This window comes from Passer domesticus, chromosome 7 (assembly GCF_036417665.1).
Source record: "Passer domesticus isolate bPasDom1 chromosome 7, bPasDom1.hap1, whole genome shotgun sequence".
Lineage (NCBI taxonomy): Eukaryota > Metazoa > Chordata > Aves > Passeriformes > Passeridae > Passer > Passer domesticus.
The window spans coordinates 6,042,473-6,068,372 of NC_087480.1; the positions used below are offsets into that span (position 1 = coordinate 6,042,473).

The following is a 25,900-nucleotide window of genomic DNA, read 5'->3' on the forward strand; positions in this document are numbered from 1 at the left end:
AGCCGTGAGAACAGAGAACAAGGGACACAATTTATACCTGTTCCATCACAGGATGAACTGGTGACTTGCAGAGCATCGGGGGACCCTTCGATGTGGAAACACAAACCCAGACCCCCAAGTCCTTGCAGAGGTGCCCAGAGTGGGGGTAGCTCTCAGCAAAGCCCCCTGAGTGTGCTGGTGAGGCTGCCCCAGTGTCGGTCAGGTTGCTGGTGCCAAGGAGCCTCCCGGGAGGTGCCAGCTGGTGCAGGACAGGCCACGTCCACGCTGGCATCGCCTCCCAGCCTGGATCCGGGGGGATGCGCGTTCCTCCCCGCACCGAAGCACTCGGGATCGCTGCTGGGCCGGCGGCGATCCCTCCCTGTGCTGTGTGACTCAGCTGGCCCCTGCCCAGCCCCGCTGCGCCCTTATCGAAGGAAACTCTGAAATCATCGGGCTTGGAGCGAGCGCCCGTCTGAACCTGCCCTGCCTGGGCTGCATGTGAGGGCTCTGCAGATCATGAGACGTCTCCGTGGGGATCGCTCGTGCTCTGCCCCGGATAAGAGTCCGTTGTTTTCATGTTTGTTTTCCCCGTGTCCGTCCTGCCTGTGCAGCGGGGAGCCGCGGATCCTGGAGCACGCCCACCCTCTGTGCCGCTCACAGAGCCAGATCTCCGTGCCAGGAGCCGGCTCGGCTGCTCTCGGAGCCCGGAGCGCTGCTGGCATCCCTGCTGCTCTCCTGTGCCCCTGGGGAAGCGGCTGCTGCCCCTCCCTGACAGCTCACTCCTCCCAAGGGAGGGCAAAATCCGTTTGTTTTCCATGGCTCAGCTTCGTGTATTTTTATTTTTCAAAGAGTCTGTTCTTCATTCCCCAGCCCGAGGACCTGTCCCCAGTGACTGCCTTCTGTGGGACAGTGATGTACACAGGCGTATAAAATAGGTACAGCAGCCAGAGCCACCTGCCAGCCTCACCCTGCTTCCAGCTGGCTGCCTGCTTGGCTTCAGCCCCAGCGTGTCACCCACAGCCACAGCTCACCCAGCACTGCCATCCCCAGGGCTCACCTGGCAGCACCATCCCCACCACTCCCCTGGCCATCCCTGCTGCAGGGGCCGGCATCCACCACCTTCTGTGTTTTCAGGAAAGCTGGGAGTGCTGCCACCCTTGGAGCCTCCCATGTGGGGTTTGGGAGCCCTGCCCAGCTCAGGAGCTGCCCTCCACTTCCAGCAGCTGCACCGGTGCCCACGGAGCAGGGCACTGTCCCCCAGCTGTGGCTGTCCCTCCTGTGCCCGGGTTCACTGTGCTCCAGGGCAGTGCTGAGCAATTCCCTGGTGTGCTGACAGTCAGACTGGCACACCAGCTGGCCTGAAATTCCTGCAGGTGTGGCAGCACCAGCCCTGTGGTTTGGCTTGGTCTGTGGTGAACCAAGAACTGTGATGGTGTTTTGTCCTTTGTGACTCTTTTTTGCCTCTGCAACCCCAGGAACATTTGTTTAAAAAACAGTTGCATTATTTCTTACTGTGCATTTCACCACTTTTGCTGATTTCTAAGGCAGCTCATCTTTACTTCCATTTCAGCTGGCCACGTGTTCTGGGCTGCCTGCCCTGTGTTTCTTTCCAGTTTTGCTGAAGCAACTCCTCCAGCTTTGCAGGGCTGCAAGGTTGATTTGAACGGCCAGCAAAATGGCAAAGGGGAAAAAATAATCTCTGAGAAGTTCAGGCTTCCAAAGTGCAGTTTTACCCATGGCTCATCCTGAGGAGCACTGAGGGAAGTGCTGATACCAGCAGGAGTTTTGCTGCTGTGGGGAGAGCAGGGGTGCCCTGGCTGAGCTGGGGTAGGCAGGAGGCTGTGCTGCAGCATCCTGTGCTGCCCTTGTGTTGCAGAAGCAAAAATCATTTTAAAAAATTTATCCAACACACTGTCTCTTATAAAAATATTAAACATACAGCCTGAAATGCTGCTCTCTAGGAAACCAGTGCAAGCCAGTGAGTGTCACTGGGAGAATGGTGTGCTCCATGTCTTTGCTTTGAAATGTGGCTCTGCTTCATGATTCTCTTCTGACCAATGGATCTGTCACTGTGGAGGTCTTAGGAAGAAGATGCTAGATAACTTAATCCAAGGGAGGATCAGAGTACATCATTCCCAGTTTTCTCCAAAACAGACCAATATACCCCAAAACTTTGTTGTCCTTCCAGTCTTGCTTGGTTGCTTTGTGTTTTGGTGGGGTTTTGGGCTGATATGTTGCCAAACTTCCAAGCTATTGGTGAGGAGACCCACGATCTCCTTGTGCTCCAGGCATCCAGGGAAGCTCCTCTGTGTGTTCAACTGCCTTGAGCTTCAAGGTGCAGCCTCGTAACCTTTGCCAGCTCATCTGGAGCATGGCAGGTTCGGCAGAGCCGGTTTTCTTCAGGCAATGAGGAAGATAAAGCAGGTGTGAGAATTATATGATGAGTGTGAGCTCTTGCTGTCTGGGTCCTTGGGTATTTAATTTAACAGTAAATAAGAAAATAAGCCTGTCAAGCTCGTTTGGGCACTTCCCACAAGGCTGGCTGGGCAAGGAGAAGAATTAATGAGAATAAAAGATTGAAGTTTAGGACAGGAAACAGAAACTGTGGAGGGCAGGGGGAGAGCGGGAGGGGGATGTGTGAGTGGAGGTGATGGTCCAGAGGGCAGCTAACCAACTTGCAGAGCAAAAGGTCACTGGTTAGGGAGAGGTACTGAGAAATGTCTTTTTACTGGGAGCACAGCCCTGCTCTGTTGCCTGGAGCTTGGGCTGGACTGGCTGTGAAAGAGAAGCTTATGAACAACTCAGTCAATGAAGGGCTGATTAGGAGAGGTAAATGTGTGACAGAGTGTGAGACATCCAGTAAATTCCTTCACAAGAGATTTGTAAAGCACTGCTAAATATAGCAAGATCTTTTTAGCAGTTCATGCTAGCCACTTACTCCTGGCAAGTGGAAAACCCGTGTCAGTGTGGGAAAAATGGCCTTTGTCCAATGTGTCAGGATTTCTGAGTCCCCACAGAGCCTTCAGGGGCACTTGCGGACGGCTTGCCCTGGGTCAGTGCCAGGCACTGCCTGTCCTGGACCACTGCAATTCCCTGGTGGTGAGCATCTCTCCTCTGTGCAGCACCCACAGGGCTGCACTCCTTGCAGGATGCTGTGTGGATTTGGGACTATCTAGAAGGCTGACTGGAAGTTTACATTTTTATCCTCATCTGAGAAAATTAACATGTTTCTGTGAGCAGCTGTGGAGTATTTGGGAGTGTTCCATACATCAGAGCTCATTAATCCTGATCTTGATGGCATATCTGGGCTCAGGGGGGGAGCTCATGGCTTTCCAGGATGAGGTATTTTTGTGGAACAGAGACTGGGGGCTTCATGCAGGTGGTACACACAGTGTAAATCCAACACCTTGGAGTAGAGGCTGGCCCCTTGGCCACTTATTTTGTGTGTTGGCTCCTAAAACTCTGCTGCAAGGACAGAAAATTCCTGGGAGGCAGTGGATTGGGTACTGTGACCAGAACCTCCTCCTCAGGGTGGTGATGGTGATCAGCTCCATCTCCTTAGTGATGCAACTCCCTGGGGAATTCTTTGGCGGGAGTTGGTAACAATGGGTACATTATTTTCCCCTTAGGAATCATAGCCATATGTCTGCACGCTGGGAAAAGTGGAATTTCTCATGCTGTATGTATGCTGTGCACAGCTCTCCACCAGGGAGGAGAAAATCATCCACAGGGGCCATTGGTAGGAAATGTAGGTTTGTCCTCAGCTGCTGTGGGCCAGGGTCTTACAATGTTTCCCTGACAAAAATGGATTTCCAGGGTTGAGATCCCAACCCAAAAATTTCCATGTCTTAAAATGCCCTTGTTAAAGGGCAGAGTGAACTTTAATTGTCTTTTGTTTACTTATTTGAAAGGAAAGTGTGTGGCAGGCTTTGATAGTTCTGTTTTCAAGCTGGAGAAGAAAGCAAAATGCAAAGATGGAGCTCCTGCTTAGCTTTGCTGTGGTTATTTGCACTGCCACGATCAAACCCTGGCTGTGTTTTCCCTGCTGATTCCTTATGGGTTTTATTCATGGCTTGCTGAAGCTGTGACTGAGTTGCTCTGCTACTGCAGTCTGTGGGTTGGGCAGATGCAGAACCTCAGGAATTGCTTTTCTCCCCATGGAAATCTCTGCTGGCTGCTCTTCCCCGAGCTGTCCATGCGTAGGTGCAGGCAGGGAGACCAGTGAAAGTCGCTTCCCACCTTCCAGTGTGGGCTGGGACATCCTGTCCCTTCCTAGGAACAGGGCAGGGATGCTGCAGGCCCATCACTGCTCAGCTGGATCAGATTAAACTCAGGACTGCCTTTGCGCTGAAAGTGTCACTGGCCAAGGATTGCAAAGATGATGAGATTGAAGGGCGGTATTTTTATTTTGCTTTTTCCTCCTTAATTTGCTCCCTGGGAGCAGCCAAAGGGCTGCTGAACCCACTGCTTGCTCTGCCCCTGAGCTTCTGGAGGAGCAGCAATTCCCAGCTGGCTGTTTCCTAGGAAGAAGCAGAGTGGTGCTGTGTATAGCAGCTGCTGCACAGCTAATGAGTGTCATATAAACAAGGCCTGTTTGGGTGTGGATAACAGGGGTGAGGGTGCTGGCAGCCTGGCCCTGGCCAATGCGATGTGTACCCTCCACACCCACTCTCCTGCACAGCTGGAGATGTTCTGTTGGTTTTCAAAGTGTTTATTTCTAAAAATCAGGTTGTTTTTTGCACTTGTGTCACACCTGGTGTCCCATTGTGTCCCTGTGGTGTTAAATGAGGCAGCCCAGGCAGGGCCCTCCTGTCCTGGCTCAGAGATCCTGCTGGTCCCCATAGCTGTCACCGCTTGGTTGTCACAGCCACTTCTGTTTCTGTGTGCTCAGAGGCATGGTTTCCTCTCTTGGGAACAGAGGACCATTGCAGTCACACAGACTGTGACCTGGGTTGCAATTAGTAAGGCTAATTAGGGATGTGCACCTGTGACACCTCGAGCACTGCAGACCCTTGAGCAGCACCTCCATGCTCCATTCTCTGACTGTGTCTGTTCACCCTGTTCCCCCATGGTTCTGTTCTGTGGTCATGGTTTCCTTCTGGTTTAAATTCTGAGCACTGGAGGAAAAAGCAGCAGCACAGCCTGGTTTGGGGCTCTGCTTGTGTTTGTGTTTTGTCAGAGACCTGTGGCTTTTGCAGTGGTAGCAGCACTTTTTTGTTTGTGGTTTTTGGTTACCTGTGGTTGCTGTCAAAGGTTGAAGTGCGAATTGTAGGTCCTTACTGAGCAAGCTGTGAGGCACATCCTCCCAGAGCTGCTGGCTCCGGAGGTGTGTTTATCCACACATAAACACAGCCCGAGCTCTGTGTGTGCCTCCTGAGGCTGGCATGGCTGGCACTGGTGCTCCCCACTCCTGCCCTGCAGCCCGGCTGGGGCCACTCTGTGCAGCGATGGAACTTCATTTTGACTAGGAGAGTAAATTATTGTAACCACAAATGGGGAAATTTGGCTTTGATTCCTGACGCTGGAAGGGAGAGGAGTCCTTCAGGACTCCTGTTCAAATTCATTTTGGTGTGTTTCCATGGAAACAGGCTGAGCAGGCAGGGTCCGTGGGGTAGCGCTGAGCCTTGGCGTGCTGTTTGCAGGGATATTCCAGCTTGGAGCATGGCACTGTTCCTTGATCCATGGGTCCTGGTGCTGGGGGAGCAGGACAGGCCCTGCAGCTGCCTCTCCCTCCTGCCAGGCTCTGGGGGTGCAGAGCAGCAGCCTTTGGCAACCGAGTGTTTGTACTGGGGGGGAAAACATTTCCGACAGTTAAAACAAGGGAGAATACAGACTTATCTCTCCCAGCGTGGGATGGAGCCCCGTTTTTCCACAGCAGATCTTTTCCTGCCGGCTCCTTCCTGTGGTCAAGCCTCTTTCCTGTGGCCATGGCTTATCCCTTTCTCCCCAAGCCTTCCTGATGGGTTGTCACCACTGTCACCACTGCCATTTGGGTGCCACCGAGGGAAGGGGCAACGTCCCATCGAGTGTCTCCAAGCACTGACACCAATTCTCTGCCTCAGGGCCTGGTGCTGGGCCCTGCAGGGACACAGCCCCTGAGTGGGGACATCCTCTGTTCCCATGGTGCCAGCAGTCAGTGAACCCCGTGCTGTGTCCCAGTGACACCCCAGGGCTGTCCCACAGTGCCAGCAGTCAGTGAGCCCTGTGCTGTGTCCCAGTGACACCCCAGGGCTGTCCTGCAGTGCCAGCAGTCAGTGAGCCCTGTGCTGTGTCCCACTCACACCCCAGAGCTGTCCCATGGTGCCAGCAGTCAGTGAGCCCCGTGCTGTGTCCCTGTCACACCCCAGAGTGTGGCAGTGCCGCAGCAGCAGCGATGCTGTCCTGTGCATGCACACAGGAGCTCTGTGAGGAGCCGATGTTCAGCCAAGGCTCTCTACGTGTGGGAATCAAGTTGTGTTGGTCTGGAGAAGCCTGGTTTCCATTAGGAGCTCCTCCAGAGCCCGCCAAGCACGCAGGGTACGGGCTCACACCCCCCTCCCTCTCTCCCTCCTTCTCCTCTGGGCTGACAGGGACACATGGTACATGGAGACCCCCTATCCCTGCCAGGTACCACCCATGGAGACCTGTGGTGCCTTGTCACCTGTCCCCAGCCAGCACCCATGGAGGGGACAGGTGGACACACAGAGAGACAGATGCTTTTAGAGAGGCTCAAGAACACACAGTGGGCTGGGAGGGGTGTTGCGAGGGAGGGATTGAAAATCACCTGTGACCAGCAGAAGGGGAGGGGCTGGATGGGGCCGCAGCAGCGTCAGGGATGGTGACGGTGACGGGATTTGCAGGGGCTGAACAAAGATTCCCCTGAGCAAGGGCTGAATGAGCCTCCGGCCTGGCCTGAGCGAGCACTGGGGGACTGAGGGGGAATTATTTGCTGAGGTTTTCCATCAAGTCAATGACATCGTTCTGTGAGAGAGTTCACCCATTTACGTGCTCCAGCCCCTGGCAGCTGGGGCTAAATAGCGACATTCAGGCCTGAATCTGCCCATTCAGGAGCAAAGGTTTGACCCATCGAGGGCTGCTGAACGAGGCTTTTGAGGGAGAAGTAGGGACTGCACTCTGAGCCTGCACTGGGGACCCGGCAGTCCCCCCACCCCTGCCTGCCCAGGGACCTTGGGGAGCGCCAGGAGCTCCTGACCTGGGGGCAGGGGAAGCAGGGCAGTCTGGGGACCTGCCAGTATCCCACACAGGCCACTTGATTTCTTTTCCCCAACATTCATTTCAGTGTTGTCCAATTTTTCTCTCCCCTTCACAGCAGTATTTCAGAACATCCCATGATTGCCACCACAATAGTAAGCTTTATTTTCAAAAACAAAACCAAACCCATCCATGTACACCAAGTTCCTATGTACCCCAATCATGGTGCTGGCTTGGCAAAGCAGTGGTGGGAGCTGCTTGCCCGTTAAGGTCTGTGCCCATCACATCTTCCCCACTTGTAATTTCATGAGTTTCTGAAAGTGCCATCTCTGTGCACTGTCACAAAGAAGTCCAGCCTGGGACTGTGCCCATAGCTGGAGTCCCAAATTAGGGGAAGCAGCAATGTAAATCAGAGGATAACATTATTCCTTTGCTTTCCTTTTTGTCGCCTACATGCTACTCTCTGAGGTCAGGCAAGTGCAGCCTCCTCCTGTTTGTATTTCAGGCATTGTAGCTTTGTGCAGGATGGTGTGGTCAATCCAGTGAGTGTGCTGTCCCTCTGGCCCTGGGTCAGGCTCTGTACTGGTGTCATTGTCACGTCCCAGGGCCCCTCTGCCAAAGCCAGCAGACGCCATCCAGACACGTCCTGCAGCCACACAGGGTGCAAAGACACAAAGCATCCTTTGGGCCAGAAACTTCTCTGGAAGGTCCAAAAATAATTTGGACTGAGCCACAGGAAACATCAGGCAATTTCTTTGCTCCCAGCCCAGACTGTTCCTCACCAGCAGGAGCAGCAGGTCCCAGGGCCATGTGTGGGTGCCCAGCTGAGGCCCCTGGCTCAGCTGTGTGCTCTGTGGCACTGTCCTTCCCTTAGGGCCTGTCTGTGTCCATGACCCCACAGAGGGACAGTTATTTTTAGTCCTGCCTTTTCCCTCACATTTATTTTCTGACTCTACAGATTTTTCTCCCGTATTATGAAACAATTTCTGTGAACAGTGGCCAGCCTGTCTGACAGCCTCTGAGCTCCAAGGAGCTGTGCTGGTGCACAGAGAGCCCTGGAATATCTCCTGAATGTCTTCCTGCAGGGAAGTGTCCCTTCCTGTCTGTGCTGGACACAAGGCCATCGATCAGTTGTTGTACTGTGTGGTGCATCCATTAGTGCTGCAGAAGCTTTTTCAGAGAAAGAAAAAACCCAAATCCAATTCTCTCTGCAGCCTCTGAGGGTTATTAATGCTGCAGCATTTTCTGCGGCACTGAAATTCCCAATGCTTATGGATTTTCATAACCACCTTACTATGATCTTTTTCCATTCAGGATAAATACTTAGGACATGAAGCCTTTGTAGAACAATTGCAGAAACCCACAGCTGATTGCTCTGTCCTTTTCCAGGATACTCCTCAGCAGTGCAGAAGTTCTCCCAGACTCTGCAGTCCTTCCAGTTCGACTTCATTGGTGACACACTAACGGATGATGAGATCAATATTGGTGAGTTCTCTGCTTTTTGAACCTGACTTCCAGTAATTGGAACAGTCTCCCTCTCTAGGAATTAGCCTGCCTGATGGTTTTTAAGCAGCCTCAGGAGCCGGGTTCCAGGCAGCTCTTCCACAGCTTATTTTATGAAGTTGAACAGTCACGGGTCGAGTTTCACATTCCCAATTCAGCGGATAATTTGCAGAGGTTTTTCCATGGCTCCAGGCCTGCTCCATGCTGCCAGGTGCTGGGAGGAGGCAGTGTGGTGCTGACCTCCCATCCAGCCCCTCTTCCCAGAGCTGCAGTGGAGCCCAGCTCTGGGTGCTGCTCCCAGAGCTGCCTTTGCTGTGCAGGAACAAACTGCCCCACGCTGCCCTGCAAAGGCACCAGGCTGCAAACTGCTGGGAAAAAGGGTTGCTGGATGTGTCTCAAATGGAGAACAATGGCCATCTGTGCCCTGGGCAGCCTTGCAGGGCTACTCCCTGCACATCTGCTTGGGGATTAGTGATCTTGGAACCGTGTTAAATCCCTGCCCTCCCCCAGCACAGCTCTGGGAGTCACTCAGCATCCACAGCCTGGGAGGCCTTAATGCCCCAAACCCTGCACATTTCACATGAATCTGCTCTTGGCTTAACAGGTCAGTGGACCCTGCCGGGGTGACAGGGGGTTGCAGGAGGGACAACAGAGCATCCTCAGCCCCGAGGTTCTGACTCTGCCCCATCAGACAAAACACTTGGGCCACCTGCCTGGGCTGAGGAGCTGGGGCTGCCCCTAGGCTCACAGGGCATTGTCCAGGCAGGAGCACAGGGCATTCATGGGGTGGGGCACAAGGCACAGGGTCTTTTCCAGGCTGCTCCTGAGGACTGCACATAGGGGAAAAAAGGAACACCAGCTTTTGTCAGGCAGGGGTTGCAGAGTGGCAGCAGTGTGACATTGCTGGTGTCAGGTCTCTCAGCCACTGTCAGAAGGGGAAGGAAGTAGAGCCTGTTCCTTGGGCTGTTGTATTTAAAGCCACGTGAAGCAGACTGCAGCCCGCCCCTCCAAGGCTTGTTTCCTTTGTGGAAAGTCTCTGGGTGAAACCTGCTGGAAATGAGTCAGCCTCCAAATCTAATGGCAGCAGAGGTGCTGAGCTTCCAAACACACACGGGTCAGGAGGAGAGAATTCTGCCATGGAAATGCCCCTCCTGGGAGCTGAGGGGTCTAAGGCAAACAGCCATGCAAGGAAAGGAGTGTCCCTCCTCTTGGCTGGAAGGAACAAAGCTCCAACAACCAAGCAAAGCTGCTGGGAAAGACAGAGGTTGAATAAAGGGATTGTGGGATGAGGGAGAGCAAGAGAGCAGATGTAAAACTTTCTGTGGTGAAAGGAGCATGCTTCCCTTCAGTTTTGCTGGGGAGTATTTGTTTTGCTTTTTCAAGAAGAGGTCCCCAGCTTCTCTGTGAAGAAGCCTGGGCTGTGTTCCTCCTCCCACCCAGGCCCTGGTGTGCCTGCAGGGCTTGAGGCTTCCTTATTCCTGACACAGCAGTGGGGCGTTGATGTCTCTGGAGCAGCTTCCATCTGCCAGGGTGCCAGGGGTCTGCGTGGGAGTGCAGAGCTCATTTCATGTGCAGGATATGGGAGTGAACAGAGCACTTACAGGCACTTCTTATGCGCTGCAAGAGAACGTGTTTGGGTTGTAAATAGAGCGTAAGTCACACTGCTCTCTCCTTGTGTGGGCACAGAGCAGCCTGGCACCCGAGCGGGTGGCAGCAGGGACACTGCAGGTGGCAGTCAGGACACTGGGGATGTGAAAGGTCATGGATGCACACATGTTACCCCACAGCTGCAGCCCCTTCTGTGCTCCCTCCTGCAGCTCCTGCACTGTCGCCTCACGGGACCCAAATCAGCAGCTCCTGCAGAGATGGAGGGGGCAGTGAAATGGGGTGGCATGTTCTTCTCTCCCAGGCATGGGAACCTGGAATCCTGTAAGGATCTTCCTGGGATGGTTCTGGCTGCCCAGCAGTCTCTCTGGTGTTTCCAGGTGTCAGTTCCCAGGTGTGGCTGGGCAGGCTGTGGCTGCTGGTGGCCCCCCTGCTCCTCACTGCCCTGCATGGACTGGCAAATTCTGACCCAGGCCAGCAGCACAGATCCACCCCAGGCACTGCTGGGCTGGCAGCAGGATCTGAGCCTTGTGTGTGGTGCAGGGTCAAACTCAGTGGGCTGTTCTGTGACTGGAGCCAGGAAACATGTTCCTGGGCTCTTCCTGTAGAGCAAAGGGAAAAAACAGCTAGGGAACATTTTAAGCACTGACATATTCCCTGTAAGTTTGGGGCTGGATTCTTTCTCCCTGTGATAATTCTTTTCCTGGCTCAGGCCCCTGGTGTCCATGCACTCCATCATCCTGGGGAGCCACAGTGACAGCCACATGTGGCCCTGGTGTGAGCACTGCATTGCTGGGTGCTGGAGCCCTCACTGGAGGAGAGCTCAGAAGCTCCCGACTCAGCAGGAAGGTCTGCTGTGCCACTGCCAGCTGAGGGCCCGTGTCACGAGGCTGCAGTTGTTCCCTTCTGTGTGTCTGAGCAGCTGCAGAATGAATCCTTACACTGGGCTTTAGGACAGGTACCTCTCCCAAGGTGCTGCTGTGGGTGAGGGGAGAGAGCCCTCAGCTTGCACAGGGAGCACAGGAGCACCCTCTCCCTGACCTGTGGGACAAGCTAATCCTGTGCCTGCACTGCTGTACACCTGCTGTGCCCCTCGTGTGCTGCCCTGCCCTGCCCAGCAGGGAGGGAGGTCTGAACTGCAGAGCTCTGGGGTCTCGCAGAACCACTCTGGGATGTTCCCAGGGCAAGAAGGAACCTGGGACCCACCAGACCTGTCCCACGCTGTGCTAAGCAGGCTGGCACTGTGGGAAACTTCCCCATCAAACTCCCAGGTAGCTCCCAGCTACACTGGGGTGATGAGGTTGTTGCCCCAGGCAGCCAGCACACAGCCACACTACCTGCATGGGCAGGTGTTTGCCCAGCCTTGCCTTGCAGCCCAGAGAGATGGGAGTTTGGCTTGGCACTGTCAATGCTCTGCTGCTGAGAGGTTTCCTCCCCTGGGACAAATTCAGCCCCTTCCCAAGTTCTCCTTTGGTGGGCACGGAGAGGGGCTGCATGTTCTCCCTTGGTGTGGGGTCAGCTGCTCCCACCTACTCTTTTATTTCCCCAGGCTGAATTATTCTTGTTTCAGTTTGTTAAAGGAAAGGTTTTCTGCTATTTTTATTGTAGTTGGACTCCAACTGATTATCAATGAGATCTTTTTGTTTAACTTCTGACATTTTGGGGAGTGGTGTCAGTGTCTGTGTCGTGTCTACACCTTCTGCCTTTCCTCCTGTGCATGGACTTTGTGCCTCCTGGTGCTGCGTGTGATCTTTGTCATTCCAGGCCATTTTCATTTGACACACTTGTCCTGGTCCTGGCAAGCACCTGCAGCTCTTCCTGGGACAGAGGTGCCAGGCCCATCCTGGTGCTGCTGGCAGCTGTCCAGGCAGCCCTGTCCTGCCCAAAGTGACAGGGCCTGTCCTGCTGCCCTGGGGATGGCAGCTCCCCTTCCCCCTGTTTGGCCTTTCCCTGCATTTGCCCCTTCTCTGCCACCTGTATTGCCATCTCTATAACACAATTGCTAATAAAAGCCAATTAACATCCTCTTACTTTCCCAGGGCCTTCACTCCTTCATTGCCTTCACTCCTCTCCCTTGCATATATAAATACCCCTCAAGGCCAGCCTGCACCTGGCATTGCCTCACAGTTTCTGCCAAAAGGAGACACCTCTTCTTGGTTTGTTTGCCAGCCTTTAGATGGCCATGATGGGGGTGCAGCAACATTGGAGTGTCCTGATGTGTGTCACACACTCCAGTGCCACATCCCAGCTCCACTGACCAGCCTCTTCTTTTCTTACAGCCGAGTCCTTTAAGGAGTTTGCAGAGCTGCTGCATGAAGTGGAGCTGGAGAGGTCCATGATGGTAAGGAGATGGGAGCTGGGCTCTGTCATTCCTGACATGGCTGAGTGCCAAATCACAGCCACAGCACCTTTGCCTCGGTGTCAGGCTTCTCAGCAGTGGGAGCACTGGGAATGTGCTCTGTACTCATCTGGTGCATGGTGCCATGGCCGTGGGCCCTGAGCATGGGCAGGCACAGCAGTAGGTGTGGGGGGCTGTGGTTCTCCCAGGCAGCACAGACAGACACAAAGCCCCAGGCCCTGCAGCTGGAGGGGCTGCTCAGCCGCTGCTTCTGTGGACAAACCAAGGGTTAAAGAATAAGAAGGGTTTTTGCTCAGTTTTTGCTGGGTGCAGGAAGGCAGGTGTCCCTAGCCCATCTGTGCTGGTCCAGCTCCTGCAGTGCAATGCACTGCCATCAGCTTCCTGCTGCCATGTGCCCTCAGCTCTCCAGGGCTCCTCCAGAGCCAGTGCTGGCTTCCCATTTCACTCCTAATTCCAGGAAAAACATGAAGGTTAGGCTCGGTGGAGAGCTTACAGCATGCCAGGAATGTGCTGCTTGGCTCTGCCTTCCCCTGCCTCGTGCAGCAGCAGGAGCTCCTGCCAGGCTGGGCCAGAGGGTCCATGGGCAGGCAAGGAACAGCAGGAAACCAGGAAAGCACCGAGATACTTCTTTATAATGAATTTCATCCCAGGTATAGTGGCTCCTTTGGCAGGGGGGAGCAGTGGAAGGTGTTGTTTCAGGGGTTATAGGCACTGTCCAGTTTTCAAAGTTGAGGGTTTTTTATTTCTACTTGTAGGACCAGTTCTGTTTTACAGCACCTCCCTCACTGTGTTCATCAGCTTTAAATTCCCTGAGGGGCTGTGCTATGTGGTGTCCTGTCCCCTTCTCTCCCCTCTCCCTTCCCCGGAGCGTGGGGCAGAGCCTGACAGGGAAGTGGGGATGGGAGGAGACAGCAGGCTGATCCCAGTGCCAGCCTGGAGCTGGAGCCAGTGGTACAAACTGGGATGAGTTCACTTTCCTGTGGATTCATGGTAAAGGTGCGCAGAGCACCATCCAGGAAAGCATCTCTCATGAGACAGGAGTGAAAGAGGCAGGCTTTCCCTTTTCCCTGGCTGTTCTGTGACAGATAACCTGGCAAGGGAAGTCCATCCTTTATTTTAGAGCAGCCTTGTTAGATGGGGGGGGGGACACTCCCTGTCACCCGCAGGATGTCCCCAGAGCCTCCTGGGACGTGGTTGGGGTTTGCTGTGTGTCACCCATGGGGAAGAGCGGGTACAGACGGTTTAAGTGAATTCACCTACAGACAGAGAAGAAGTTTCCAGTCAGAAACATTAAAATCTCAGAGCTCTTAGCTTCTAGCCCTGTTCAGCCTCTGTTTAGGAGAAAATTGATCAGCATCCTGCAACTAAAATGTTTTTTCTTTGCACTGTAGGTGCAGAATGCAAGTGATTTGCTGATCAAACCTTTGGAAAACTTTCGGAAGGAGCAGATAGGGTTCACCAAGGTAAGGCTTGTTTGTTTTCAGTGTAAACAGATTTGTTTTCTGTTACTGTCTTTGAATTCAGATTTTTCTCCTGTTGTTGTTAACAAGCAGTTGCTCTACTGCATTCTGACTTCAGGCACTCAGAAACTCTCTGTTCAATGCTGGCTTTCAGCTGCTGGCATGAGGGTTCGTGCTGTGACTTTTAGTCTGATTTTTCAATCTTAAGAGTCTCCAAAATCTTTTCCTGAATTCTTTGGGTTCTCTCCTGGCTTGATTCCAGCACTGCCTCTGTCCTGAGCCAGGAGTGCTTGTTTCAACCAGGAGATCCTCCTTGCTGCTTTACCTCCTCTCCCCTTTGTTCAGTCAGTGCTATTGAGAAGAAAATACTTTCTGCAGAGAAGTGTGTGGTAGAGTGGGAGGGAGGGAGGAAGGGAAGGAGGGAAAAAGGGAAAGCAGGAGAAGCCAGCAGGCAGAACCTGATTATAGTCATAGGGCTTTTGTTATGAAATATTTACATAAAGCATCTAATGAGTCTTTCAGATGGACCAAACTTTTAAAGAAACAAGCTATAAAAAGCAAATTCTGCACATGTGGAGCACAAAAGATCATTTTTCCCTTGTCTGCTATCAAGAAATCCAGGTTCCATGTTACTCAGCGGCAGCTTAAAATGGGGCTGGCTCTGACCCAGCTCTGAAATGGAGATGTTTTGGAGAACACTTGAGGCTTGGATTCAGCCCAGCCCATCTGGAGGCTTTGACGTTTAATAAATACAGGGTTAGAGAAGAGATACTCGATGGCCTCCTGCCCTTTGCCATGCCCTGAGGGCTGGTGTGTGGAGTCCTCTGAAGAGCTGCAGCCACGAGCATGGCACAGGGGCTGCCCATGGCCCCTGCTCTCATATCCTTCATGCTATTTTTATCCCAGAGAGCCCTTAAGGTGTGTAAGGGCCACTTTACCCACAGCCCAGAGCATGCTGTGCCCCGAGAGCTGAGCTGCCTGCACCCAGGCCTGTGCCCATGTCCTGCTCCCTTCCCTGATGGCAGGCACGGGTCTCAGCAGGGCTGGTGCCACAGCCCAGCACTGACACGGATTCACCTGGCAGCCTGCAGCCCTTCCTCAGTCCCTGTGGATGGGCAGGGTGCTCCAGGTGGAAGCACAGGTTGGTGACAGTGGCAGGACACTGCTCAGAGCAGCTGGAGAGGTGGCAGAGGACAGGGGGTTTTGGAGGTGGCTCAGCCATTGTAGTTTGGTTTGGGGTTTTGTTTCTTGTGAACATGAGCTGCAGAGGTGCCAGGGCACTGTGGTGGGAAGAGGGCTGTGCTGTGGCTCAGCACACGTGCTCCATGCAGGAGCTCACAGGACAGCACCCTGCACCGTGCCAGGATCCAGCTGTGCCCACGCTGACAGGGATGCACAGGGAGGTGCCACTGTCCCCAGTGCCACCCCAAAGCCTTGAGAGTTTGTGAACAAGCCCCAGCCACTCCAGCCCCTTGTCCTCAGCTCTGATGCTTCCCTGACAGGAGCCTCTGCCACACTGCACCCTCAGGTGTCACCTTGGGCACAGAGCCTGCCTCCACCTGCCAGCCTGCAGAGCATCTCCGGGCCATCCCCAGCTGGCAGCAGGAGGGGTGAAGGACAAACGAGGCTCCTCACAGCCGTGCTCTGTCAGTGTGGGTTCCTCCCATCACTGCTGGGCCTGGGAGGACTGTTTCTGATCTGCACCAGGGGCAGAGGCCCAGGCTGGGCTGTGGACCAGCCTGGAGACATGACACAGGGAATTCGTGCCCTCTGCTTAGTTTCCGTATTTTGGCAGCATCGCCTTCTGTGAGATGTTTTCTGTTCCCTTTGCGAGCTGCTGGAGCCAAATAGGAAGAGCCCTTGAATCGGGGCTTTGTGATGCCTCTGGCTGGAGCACAGCCAGTCTGACCAGCACATCTGAGTCTGCATTCAGCCGCCCTCCCGGAGGAATGGAGTCTCCTCGGGAGGGTGTGCTCCCGCTCGGGCAGCCCTGGCTGTCCCCGGGACCCCCTGCAGCCACTCCCTCCCGCCACAGCCGCACGGGTCACTGCTTCTCCTGTCACTTGCTGTCAGAGTGAGTGACTTGCCACATCACAAATAAAAGGGAGGATCTGGGACCCCCTGAGCTGACCCATTTCCAGCTCTCATGGCAGGGGGTGAGTGTGGGAAGAGCTGGTGCCTATGGAGGCTCCATCCCTCCCTGTCCATAGCCCTGGGGCTCAGCTCCACCCTGTGGGGCTGGGACCCTTGGGGAAGAGCCTGGTCACACTTACTGAGCTGAGGAGGATTTGAATAGAGAAGTTTAATTCTAGTTTCACTTGGAAGGAGACAGCTTTTTTTAAAAAAACACAAAGCCAACCAAAAAAATCAAAGGGAAGAGCTTGTTGGGATGTACTATAAGGGCAAGAGGAATGCTGAATAGCTGCAGTGTTTGTCAAAATTTCTTCCATAGGAGATAAAATATTTCTAAAAGGTCTTAGTAAATTCTGTTATTAATTTCATTAATTATAATTTTAAAAGAAATCCAGGTTAATAACTTCTACTTGCTTTCATCTCTAGGGGAGCACAGCCTAAGAGGCATTTGAGAGAAAGCAGTGGGTGAGGGAAAAACGCCAGGATGAACTGAGTGTGCTTTGATAGAACTGCTCTCTCCACACCCCTCGACTTTTTAGAAATCTGTTTTTGAATTAACTGCTGATGCCTTTAAAAATGAGCTGTGATGATCCTGCATGCACTGCTCTTGCACCCAGACCCCTCAGGTGTGCATGGAGGTGGGGGCTCCCAGCAGGAAAAGTGTCTTTGATTCCTTATGGAGAGGAGAAATGGCCCATGACCTGGGCTTCTCACTTGCCACTCACTCCACCTCCCCAAAAACGGGAATTTCAGAGGATCCTAATTAGCAATTAATGGTTAAGGGGGAGTTTTGGCAAGTCTGTTTGCCCTTTTCCCCCTGATGAGCTGGATCCAAAGCTGCCAAGGGGCTCCAGTGTCACCCAGTGCTGGTGGCAGTCGGGGTGTGGGCAGGACCTGGCACACACAGAGCAGCCAGAGCTGCTGCTGCTGCATCACCTGCCTCAGCAGGCAGCCAGTGCTGTCCCCCTGCCACTCCTGGGCACAGCAGTGCCTGTCAGAGCTGCCAGCACAGGGTGTTTCAGAGCACCCTCCTGCCTGCACTCGGTGGGATCTTCTCCCTTGTCCCGGTGAGCAATAAACGGAAGGTGGGTGGTGGCTCTTGGACTTGGCAAAGCTTCATGGAAACGTGGTGCTGCCCTTTGCTGAATATTCATGAGGAACTAATTTGTGCTCATGTTTCCAGATTGTGCTTCAGTCTGGGTGGTTTTTTTGTGTTGTTTTTTTTTTTTTTTTGTCTTGGCTTGCTCTGGTCAGCAGCCAACTCAGAAGGATTTGTAGGTCATCCTTCTGCTGTTCAGTTATATGCTAATTAGCCAGAGTGGGAATGATTGGAAAGCTCCCTCTTAGTGGCCGAAAATGCCACACTGCACTGTGGTCCTGTCACACATGGGTCCATCTTGGACATCATTCCCAGTCCCTTCAATCCCCAGAAACAGCTTAGTGCTCTGTGTCCTCAGTGTGCCCCTGCCTGCCTTGGGTGCTGCCAGAGGAGGAGGCACTCCCCAAAGGAGTTCCTGTCTGGCTTCCCAGCTCCTGCTGCAGAAGGAGCTCCACTGCTCTCCCAGGCTCTTCCTTTCTCTTCACCAGTCTTTCCTTGAGCAGAGGTGACCCCTCTTCCTCAGAACCCACCATGTCTTCCCACAGGGAGCTGCCCACAAGCTGGTGACAAAGCTGCTGCCTGCTGGTTTGTGGCGTCCCTGTGGCTGTAGGCTGTGGCCTCCTGTGGCCATTTGTGTGGGCACCACAGCCACACACAGCTCATGGCCTCCTCCATGGGTTTTTGTTCTTGTGGCCACGTGCCTGGGCACCACAGCCTCCCACAGCAATGTCACCTCTCCTGGGGACAAGCCAGGAGCCTCGTGCTCCCAGGCTGCTGCATCCCGAGGCATATTCCCCTGCCCATCCCATCCTGCTCCCTGCCCATGGGCTCTGCCATGCCTGCCTATGGTGGGACCAGGCTCTGGTGGTTCCCCTGCCCTGTGCTTCCCACAGCTCCTGGCACAGTTGAGCAGCCTCCCAGATGGAGAGGAGGAGAGGTTGGCCCCAGCTCTGGCCTGCAGTGTGGCTGTCTTCCCTGGTGGCCTCTCCACAGGGTGGGGACAGCTGAATCACCCTATGAATGCTGCTTGCTGGTGATGAAGGGTGGGAGAGAACTCCTGGAGTGGGCTCCAGCCCCGTTGCTGCTGCTCACCCACAGCTCTGCTGAGGAGCAGGGATGGCACCCTCCCTGTGCTGCCACCACCACCTCTGCACGCCACCCTGCTGCAGACAGTGGAGCTCTTGGTTGGGTTTGCAGCTAGCTTTCCATGGCAGCACCTGCTTTTCTCTCAGGACCTGCTGCTGGCACAGCCATCTCCTCTGAGACGTGAGGAGGTGGCCACAGGAGCACTGTGCCTGCAGCCCCACAGCTCTGCTTCCCTGTTTTTGTGGCCTTGGAGGCTCCTCACTAAGGAAATAGAAACAAGGCTGTATTAGAGAGGGCATTAATGGCACAGACAGCCCAGGAGTTTGACCTTACAGACACGGGAACTGCTGCTCCACAAACGCTTTCGCTGCTCTGGCTTTGGGTTTGCTGCTCAGGGCCTTAGTCACGAGGGTGGTGGTTTGTTTTGGTCGTCCTTCCTGGCTCAGCCCCGCAGTTCCTGCACTGCTTAAATTAGGATTCACCCTTGGAAGACTCTCTGTTCCTCTGGATTTGATGTAGATCCCTCTGTGTGAGGCTGCTAACACGGAGTCACAGTACCTGATATTGCACTCACCAGAGGATGCACTTCCCTTCAGGTGTCCTGTAATTCCAGGGTCTGCACGGCAGGATGTGTAATTGCTGAGGTGAAAAGGTTTGCTGGGCTAAGCCTGCCCTGCTCCAGACACTCACACATAAGCAGGGGTTGGTGCCACTTCCCCATGGTAATTGTGCTTTCACTACAGCCATGTGGGGACTCTCGTGGGGAGAGAATCCTCTTCCCTGGAAGGCAGCTGCCAGGAAGGCTTGTTACTATTATTGGGAGCCACCTGTGCTGAGCCCAGGGGTTTTGGGAGCCCCCAGGCATCCTGCTGCAGGGCATCCTGACAGACAGATGGAATAGGCTGTGCAACTGGAACGGGGAAGCAAAACTTCAGGCAGGGGAAGCTGCGGTCAGTGCAGAATTCATGAGGAAAGTTCCTAACACCCAGCAGTCTGGCAGAGCCCATCTGCTCTGGCTTGTGGTGGCACTGGTGTATGCTTGCTTATCCATGCATTTCTGAGTGGGGGCAAGAGAACAGGATGTCAGGGCTTTCAGGAGATTGATGTTGAAAGATGCCAGTAATTCCCCAGGAAGCTGGAACTGCTTTCCACTTTCTTGAGCTTTCAAAAGCCAGACAGAAGATCTGGGCATCCCATACATACCTGCAATGTGTGTACACCAGCTCTCAACTGCTTGGACCTGGCACTGGGGCTGCTGCCAGGCTGGAATTTCCTGATTTCAGTAATTTAGTTGGCTCCCAGGAATCCCTGATATGTCAGATACCATCTGAAGTGGGTATTTGTCAACCTGGCCCCTACTCTGGTTGCTTTGTGATTGCCAGTGTCACAGTCAGTGCATGCAGGAGCCAACAGCCTGCTGCTCAGTTCTGCTGCTCCCTGCCTGCTCTCAGGGGTTCCTTCTTGAGTGTCTCTGTTTGCTGCTCTTGCTCATTTGTGCTCTCTTTGCAGCTCTGCTGAGGCAGATGAGGATTTCCTGCCTGCCTGTCAACCTGCCAGGCTTCTTTCCTTCTGGTACTCTCAGAAACAAATTATAAACTCTTTAGAACAGAAAGTTGCCAAAATCTAATGAACCTTTTCTTGACCTTGCTGTGTCTCTGACGTTGCAGTTGTTTCTGGGCTGTGTGAACAGCATGTCAGGAGATGGTGAACAGGTTTTTGATGCATGAGCACATCTTCAGTTTACTGGATATTGAAGAGATTGAGAGGGGGGTTTTTTCCATGTTGGCTTGAAAAAATACTTCTTGTGCCACAGAGTATTGCTAGACTGGGTCTTGAGGTGTAATTGCATCCAAGGTAGGCAAAGGGCTGTGAAAGCAGATCAAATGAAAGTGACCTTCTGTTCTCTGGCTGGGTTGACCAACATTTTTCCGTGGGAATACAGAATTGCACAAAGAATCTTGGTGTTGATGCATGTTCTTATCTGGAAAATGCCAGTAACTGGTTCTGCTTCAATCTCTTGCATCAACAGGAAAGAAAGAAAAAGTTTGAGAAGGATGGTGAGAAGTTTTACTCTATGCTGGATCGCCACTTGCATTTGTCTTCCAAAAAGAAGGAATCTCAGTTACAGGAGGTGTGTATGGAATTTTTCTCAAAGTTAGGTCCAGAAGCAACAGCACCAGCTGCTCTAGGTCTTAAAAAAGGAGAGGAATCATCCCTTAAAGTAACCATTTTAAATTGATAATCAATTAAATCTACCCAAAGCCTGGATTCTCTGTGAGACTGGGGAAATCAAGCTCATAGTTCTCCTGTGCTGTTGGATACTGGCTTCAGACACTGTCATTGCTTGTTGTCACCTTGATGGTGAAGGGCAGTGACCAGTGGCACTGGCACAGCTGGGACTGGCCACCCTTTCACCTGGGGAAGTGCTCTGGCTGAAAAGTAGCCAGTTATTATTCCTTTTGCTGGCCTGGTGTCCTGCCTTGCTGCTGGTGCTTTTGGGTGGCTGTGGGGGCAGGCAGAGGAGGGGGTTCCTTCCAGCTGCTGCTGCTGCAGGCATGTTGCAGCAAGCAAGGAAAGCCAGCTGTTCCAGCCCACACCAGAGCAGCTGGACATGGTCAGATCTGTCAGACCAGTTGTCAGATCAACCTAGGAGCATCTCTGCAAGGCACACTGTGTGTGAGCTCTGGGAGCATTGTGTGCTCCTGCCACTGCTGCAGCTGCACAGCTGCTGGTTCTGGGACACAGATGGAGTCAGGCAAGAGGGTGGTGATGGTGGCCTTGTCAGGAGAAGAGGTTTGTGCTAAAGTAATAAAAGAGCTTTGGGAAAGCCTTTTCCTTGCAGAGTGAGAAGAGGTTTTGGATCCTTGAATGAAAGGGAGCCAGAAATGGGAAGACTTAAAAGAATATCCAATGTTCCAGCTCACAGCTGGGCTGGACACCAGGCAGGTTTTCAGTGAGGAGAGAACTATGTGTGGGCTGATGGACAAAAGTGAGTCAAATATTTTCACACTACATGTGATGTATTTTCTTTTTCCACCTTTCCCTCTTTCTTCTAGGCTGACCTTCAGGTGGACAAAGAGAGACACAATTTCTTTGAGTCCTCCCTTGAGTATGTGTACCAGATCCAGGAAGTACAAGAAAGCAAGAAATTCAGTATTGTGGAGCCGGTAGGAGATTCCTTTTCTCTCAGCCTCTTTGGTTGATGCTCAGATGTGCTGGCAAGGGATGAGTTACCAGGTTGGATTAGGTCCTGTGGGGCAGGAGCAAGGTGAAGCCCCAGCCCTGTTTCTTCTGGCTGTCTGTGGATCCTGAGGAACAGGTTGAACACTGTACAGAGCTACAGGTCTTGTTATGACTTATCTTGGTCCCCCTGGGTTTGGTGAGTGCTGTCTGTCTGCAGAGGACAGAGGTGTTGCCTGCCCTGCTCACCTGTCCCAGCCTGGCCTGCAGGGCTGAGTGCAGGGACCCTGCCCTGGGTGGTGGCTCTGCCCCAGTGCCAGCTGCAGTGGAGTGTGGATGATCTTGTGGTTGATCTCTGCAGTTCTTCTCTGGGTCTCCCTGCAGGGTCTTTCATTCTGGGTGTTTTATTTTTACAGATGTGTGGGTGGTAGCTTGGGCTTTAGGGACACTGTGGTGGATAAGGCATACTAAGGCTGGCATTCCAAAGTTGTGAGGAAAAAATAATTTCATATATAATTCCTGAAACCCCACATTCTCCATCTTTCCTTCCATTACCAACACAGAAGTTCAGTGTGTCCCTTCCCTCCATTGCAGGTGCTGGCATTTCTTCACAGCCTCTTCACTTACAACAACCTGACAGTGGAGCTGACTCAGGATTTCCTCCCATACAAGCAGCAGCTCCAGCTCAGCCTGCAGAACGTGAGTCCCTGCCCAGCTGAAGGACTTTTCTGTGTGACTTCTGTTCTCATTTGTATTTACACACCTCTGATGGCAAGGTCTTTCCACCCAAGCAGTCTGGCCATGTTTGCATTGTTGCAGATACAGTTATTTCCTTCTCAGCTGACATGGGTTTTCCCCTCACCCGCATGGGACAGTTCACAGGTCTATGAAATTGTTTTCTCTGGAAGGGGCTACTGCAGTTGCATCATTTAACCTGGTGCATAAAAAAGCCTGAGATTTTCTTTCAGTTTCACGAGATTGAAATTGTACTCTAAGGCCTCTAACCTTGGTGTTAATGGTACTGGCTTCCTGCAGGCTTGCTAGGTGCTTTGGTAAGCTCCTCTGCTGGCCAAGTGTGCTCATGGGGTAGAATATCTGAGTCCTGTTTTCTTTATCTTCAGTCTTTCCTGACTGGCCTTCCTTTCTGTGAAACAGCCATAAATCTGAGCCAAATGGTTTTGCTGCTGGCTCATTAATTGGTCCAAGTAGTATTCCATCAAAATGCCTGGATTTTGTACCCCCTGTTGATGTGACTCTTTCATGCTAGCATAATCCTTTGGAAATCAACACCTCTGGGAGGAGAATACACCTGTTATCCATGCAATGGTGTGAACAGGAGCTCAGGTGCTGCCTCTGCTCCAGCCAGCTTTGAAATGTGCTGAAGTTCCTTAATTAAGGGAACAAGTGGCCTCCCAGCTGTGGCACTCCAGCACCATCTCTGCTCTGTCTCTTCAATCATCCCTTAGAGCTCAGTGGTTCTTATAGCCAGTTTCCATGTGGATTTGTGGTTTCCATGTTTTGTACCTTGGGAATAGATTCATTTCTGCTACAGCACCTCAGATTTATCTAGGAATAAATAACCTGCAGCTCACTTTTTGCTCATGTTCAAGTATGCTGCTGTTTGTTTTCTGTTCCCAGACGAGGAATCACTTTTCCAGCACACGGGAGGAGCTGGAAGATCTGAAGAAGAGGATGAAGGAAGCACCCCTAACCTGCAAGCTGCCTGGGCAGCCGACCATTGAGGGCTACCTGTACACTCAGGAGAAATGTAATGGCTTTGGGATGCAGCTGTGGGCTGTACTCAGCCCTGCTCACTGGGTGTCACTGCTGCCAGGCACAGCATGCCCAGGGTGTCACTTTCTGGCTGAGGTGCCCAGGGTGTCACTGCCTGCAGTGCCTGGGGAAGCACTGGCAGCCTCAGCTGGCAGCGCTGGCAGCAGTGGCACAGAGCTCTGTCCAAGTGACATACGTGTGACAGCACAGGGCTAATTGCCCTGTGCTCCAGTGAGATGGGATTTATGACTCCAGAGCCTGGAGCTCTGGCAGGCTCTGCCTTGGCTGTGTTTTACCAGGATGAATCTGGTGTCGTGCCCAGCCTCCCTCTGGCAGCCTCTGTGAGCAGCTGAGCACAGCCACGGTGGAACCAGTGCTGAGTTAAGCTGCTGAGAGCAAAACTTGTAATTCTGAGCAGAATAAAATCAGACCAAATACAGCCTTTCCCAAAACCTGGCTGCAGCTCTCCATGGCCATGAAGCAGGAATACTCAGAGGACATAAGTCTGTGCAAAACTCTGACCTCTGAGGCTACAGACAACTTTGTAAGCATTCATTCTTAATTCTGTATAGAAATCTATTTATACATATATTTGTATGTCTGTTTATCTTGCTTTTAAAAGAAAGCACACTCAGTAATTTTAGATCCTAAATGTGGCATGTTCCTGCAGGCCAGTGGCTATTTTCTATCTCTATTTATGCTTCCCTATAAATCTAGTATGAAAAGTTGCTCTTCCTGACAGCTGCAACTTAAAAACAAATTACAGAAAAAATACCAGTTGAATCATTTCCTATAAAGGAGTTCAGGTAAGAAAACAGAGGAAAGTGACTATGAATCTGGAAATAGGAACTTGAGAGTATTTTAAAGCTGCTGCTGTCTTCATTATTGAGTTTTCACCCACAGGAAAAAGTAGTGGGGTTTGTGAAACAGACATTCAGGACATGTGGGATCCTGTCAGTGTAGGTCTTGGCTGAGTTGGCCGAACCAGCCTGGCTTGTGGTCAGAGTCCCACAAACGCCCTTTCACCAGCTGTGAGCTGGGAGGTGCTGGAGGCAGCAGCTGCCCTGTGCTCCTCTTCTCCTCCCCTCCTCCTGTTTCTCCTCTCCTCCTGCTTCTCTCTTTATCTCCTCCCCTTTCTCTCTTCCTCCTCCTCTCCTCTTCTCCTCCTGACTCTTGCCCATGGAGACACCTGCAAGGGAGATGTCCCCTGGGCTGTCAGTGTCCATCCCCAGAGAAGGGAGGACATGTGGGCAGCACTGACCCTGCCCAGCTACAGCCCTGTCCCTGATTCCAGCCTCTCCTGTGTTCTTCAGGGGCACTGGGCATCTCCTGGGTGAAGTATTACTGCCAGTATGAAAAAGAGGCCAAAACCTTACGGATGACACCCATAGACCAGAAGCCTGGAGCTAAGCAGGTGAGGTGGTGTCTGCAAACATTGGCCCAACCACTGGGCCCACCCATGTATGGCCTCCCTTCCCATGACAGCTGAGCCTGCAGGTGCCACAGAGCAGAGGGGTGGCTCTGTCCCCTCCCTGCCTGCACAGGGCAGTTTGGTGTCACCTGGAAGAGGCACCCCCGTGAGGAGAGGTCTCACTCCACTGTGTCCCTGGGAGCCCAGGCCCTGCAGGGTTTGGCAGCAGACGTGGGTCGTGTGACATGAGAGATACCAGACAGTGCTGGCCTGTGAGTTCAGTCTGGGGTGAAACTTGTGCTTCTCTGGACCAGCTGATGTTGATCCTTCCCCCTGCACAGGGGCTGGAAGCCACAAGAACTGTGGCAGCCACTGAAGTGCCTGAATGACTCAAGTTACTACAGCAGTTACTGCTTCCAAATGCAGCATTTCCTCACTGTGTGCTCACAGCACTGGTTTGTGGTTTGATTTCTGCTCTCAGCACTGGTTCTGTGGGACTGGGACAGTGTGGGGAGAGGAGAGGTTAACAGTGCAGCTCCAAACTGCACCAAGGCAGCAATTTGGGTAACTACTTCTCTCACAGAGTGCTTTGGTTTACCAAAGTCTGGGAGTTCCCTCAGTCCCTCCTCGTGACAGGGGAGGGGTGGGAGGATGGAGCTGAGCCAGTGCCTCCAGCTGAGTCCCCCGCCCTCCTCTGCCATGGAGCGGGTCCCCGGGGCCTTCCCAGCCAGGCCTGTGTGCTCCAGTGTGTGAGCTCATGCTCAGCTTTTGGCAGGGCTCTGCACACTGCAGCAGGAAAATAAAATAGATGTTTTGCAACCCCTTGGCAGAGAGCTGGGCAAAAAAATATACAAACTATTGTATGGAGAGATTTGTTGTCATTTATGCCATAAGCATGTGTAGTAAGGCCCATTACTGCAGGTAGGGGCTCAGAAAGCTTAATGCCTTTCCCAAACACTGGCAGTCTGGTAGCCTGCACCATCAGGTCACAGCTGGCCACAAACCCACAATCAAATTATGAATTGACTCTGCTGTGGAGTGCAGGGACACAAACACCCAGGGCCAGAGCTGAGCCTCTCCAGAGCGTGCCTGCTCTGTCTGGGGTGAGGAAATGTACCTCC

At 52.9% G+C, this 25,900-nt stretch overlaps 1 protein-coding gene across 2 annotated transcripts in view; it reads left to right on the top strand.

The window, feature by feature from the left end:
* OPHN1 (oligophrenin 1) overlaps positions 1–25,900 on the top strand; it is a 49,972-nt gene that overhangs the window by 5,894 nt on the left and 18,178 nt on the right. For both annotated transcript variants that reach the window (XM_064426580.1, XM_064426581.1), the window contains exons 2-9: positions 8,560–8,655; positions 12,558–12,619; positions 14,029–14,100; positions 20,445–20,546; positions 21,472–21,582; positions 22,190–22,294; positions 23,234–23,363; positions 24,682–24,782. In XM_064426580.1, the coding sequence (XP_064282650.1) occupies positions 8,560–8,655; positions 12,558–12,619; positions 14,029–14,100; positions 20,445–20,546; positions 21,472–21,582; positions 22,190–22,294; positions 23,234–23,363; positions 24,682–24,782 (779 nt within the window). The remainder of the gene's footprint in view (positions 1–8,559; positions 8,656–12,557; positions 12,620–14,028; positions 14,101–20,444; positions 20,547–21,471; positions 21,583–22,189; positions 22,295–23,233; positions 23,364–24,681; positions 24,783–25,900) is intronic.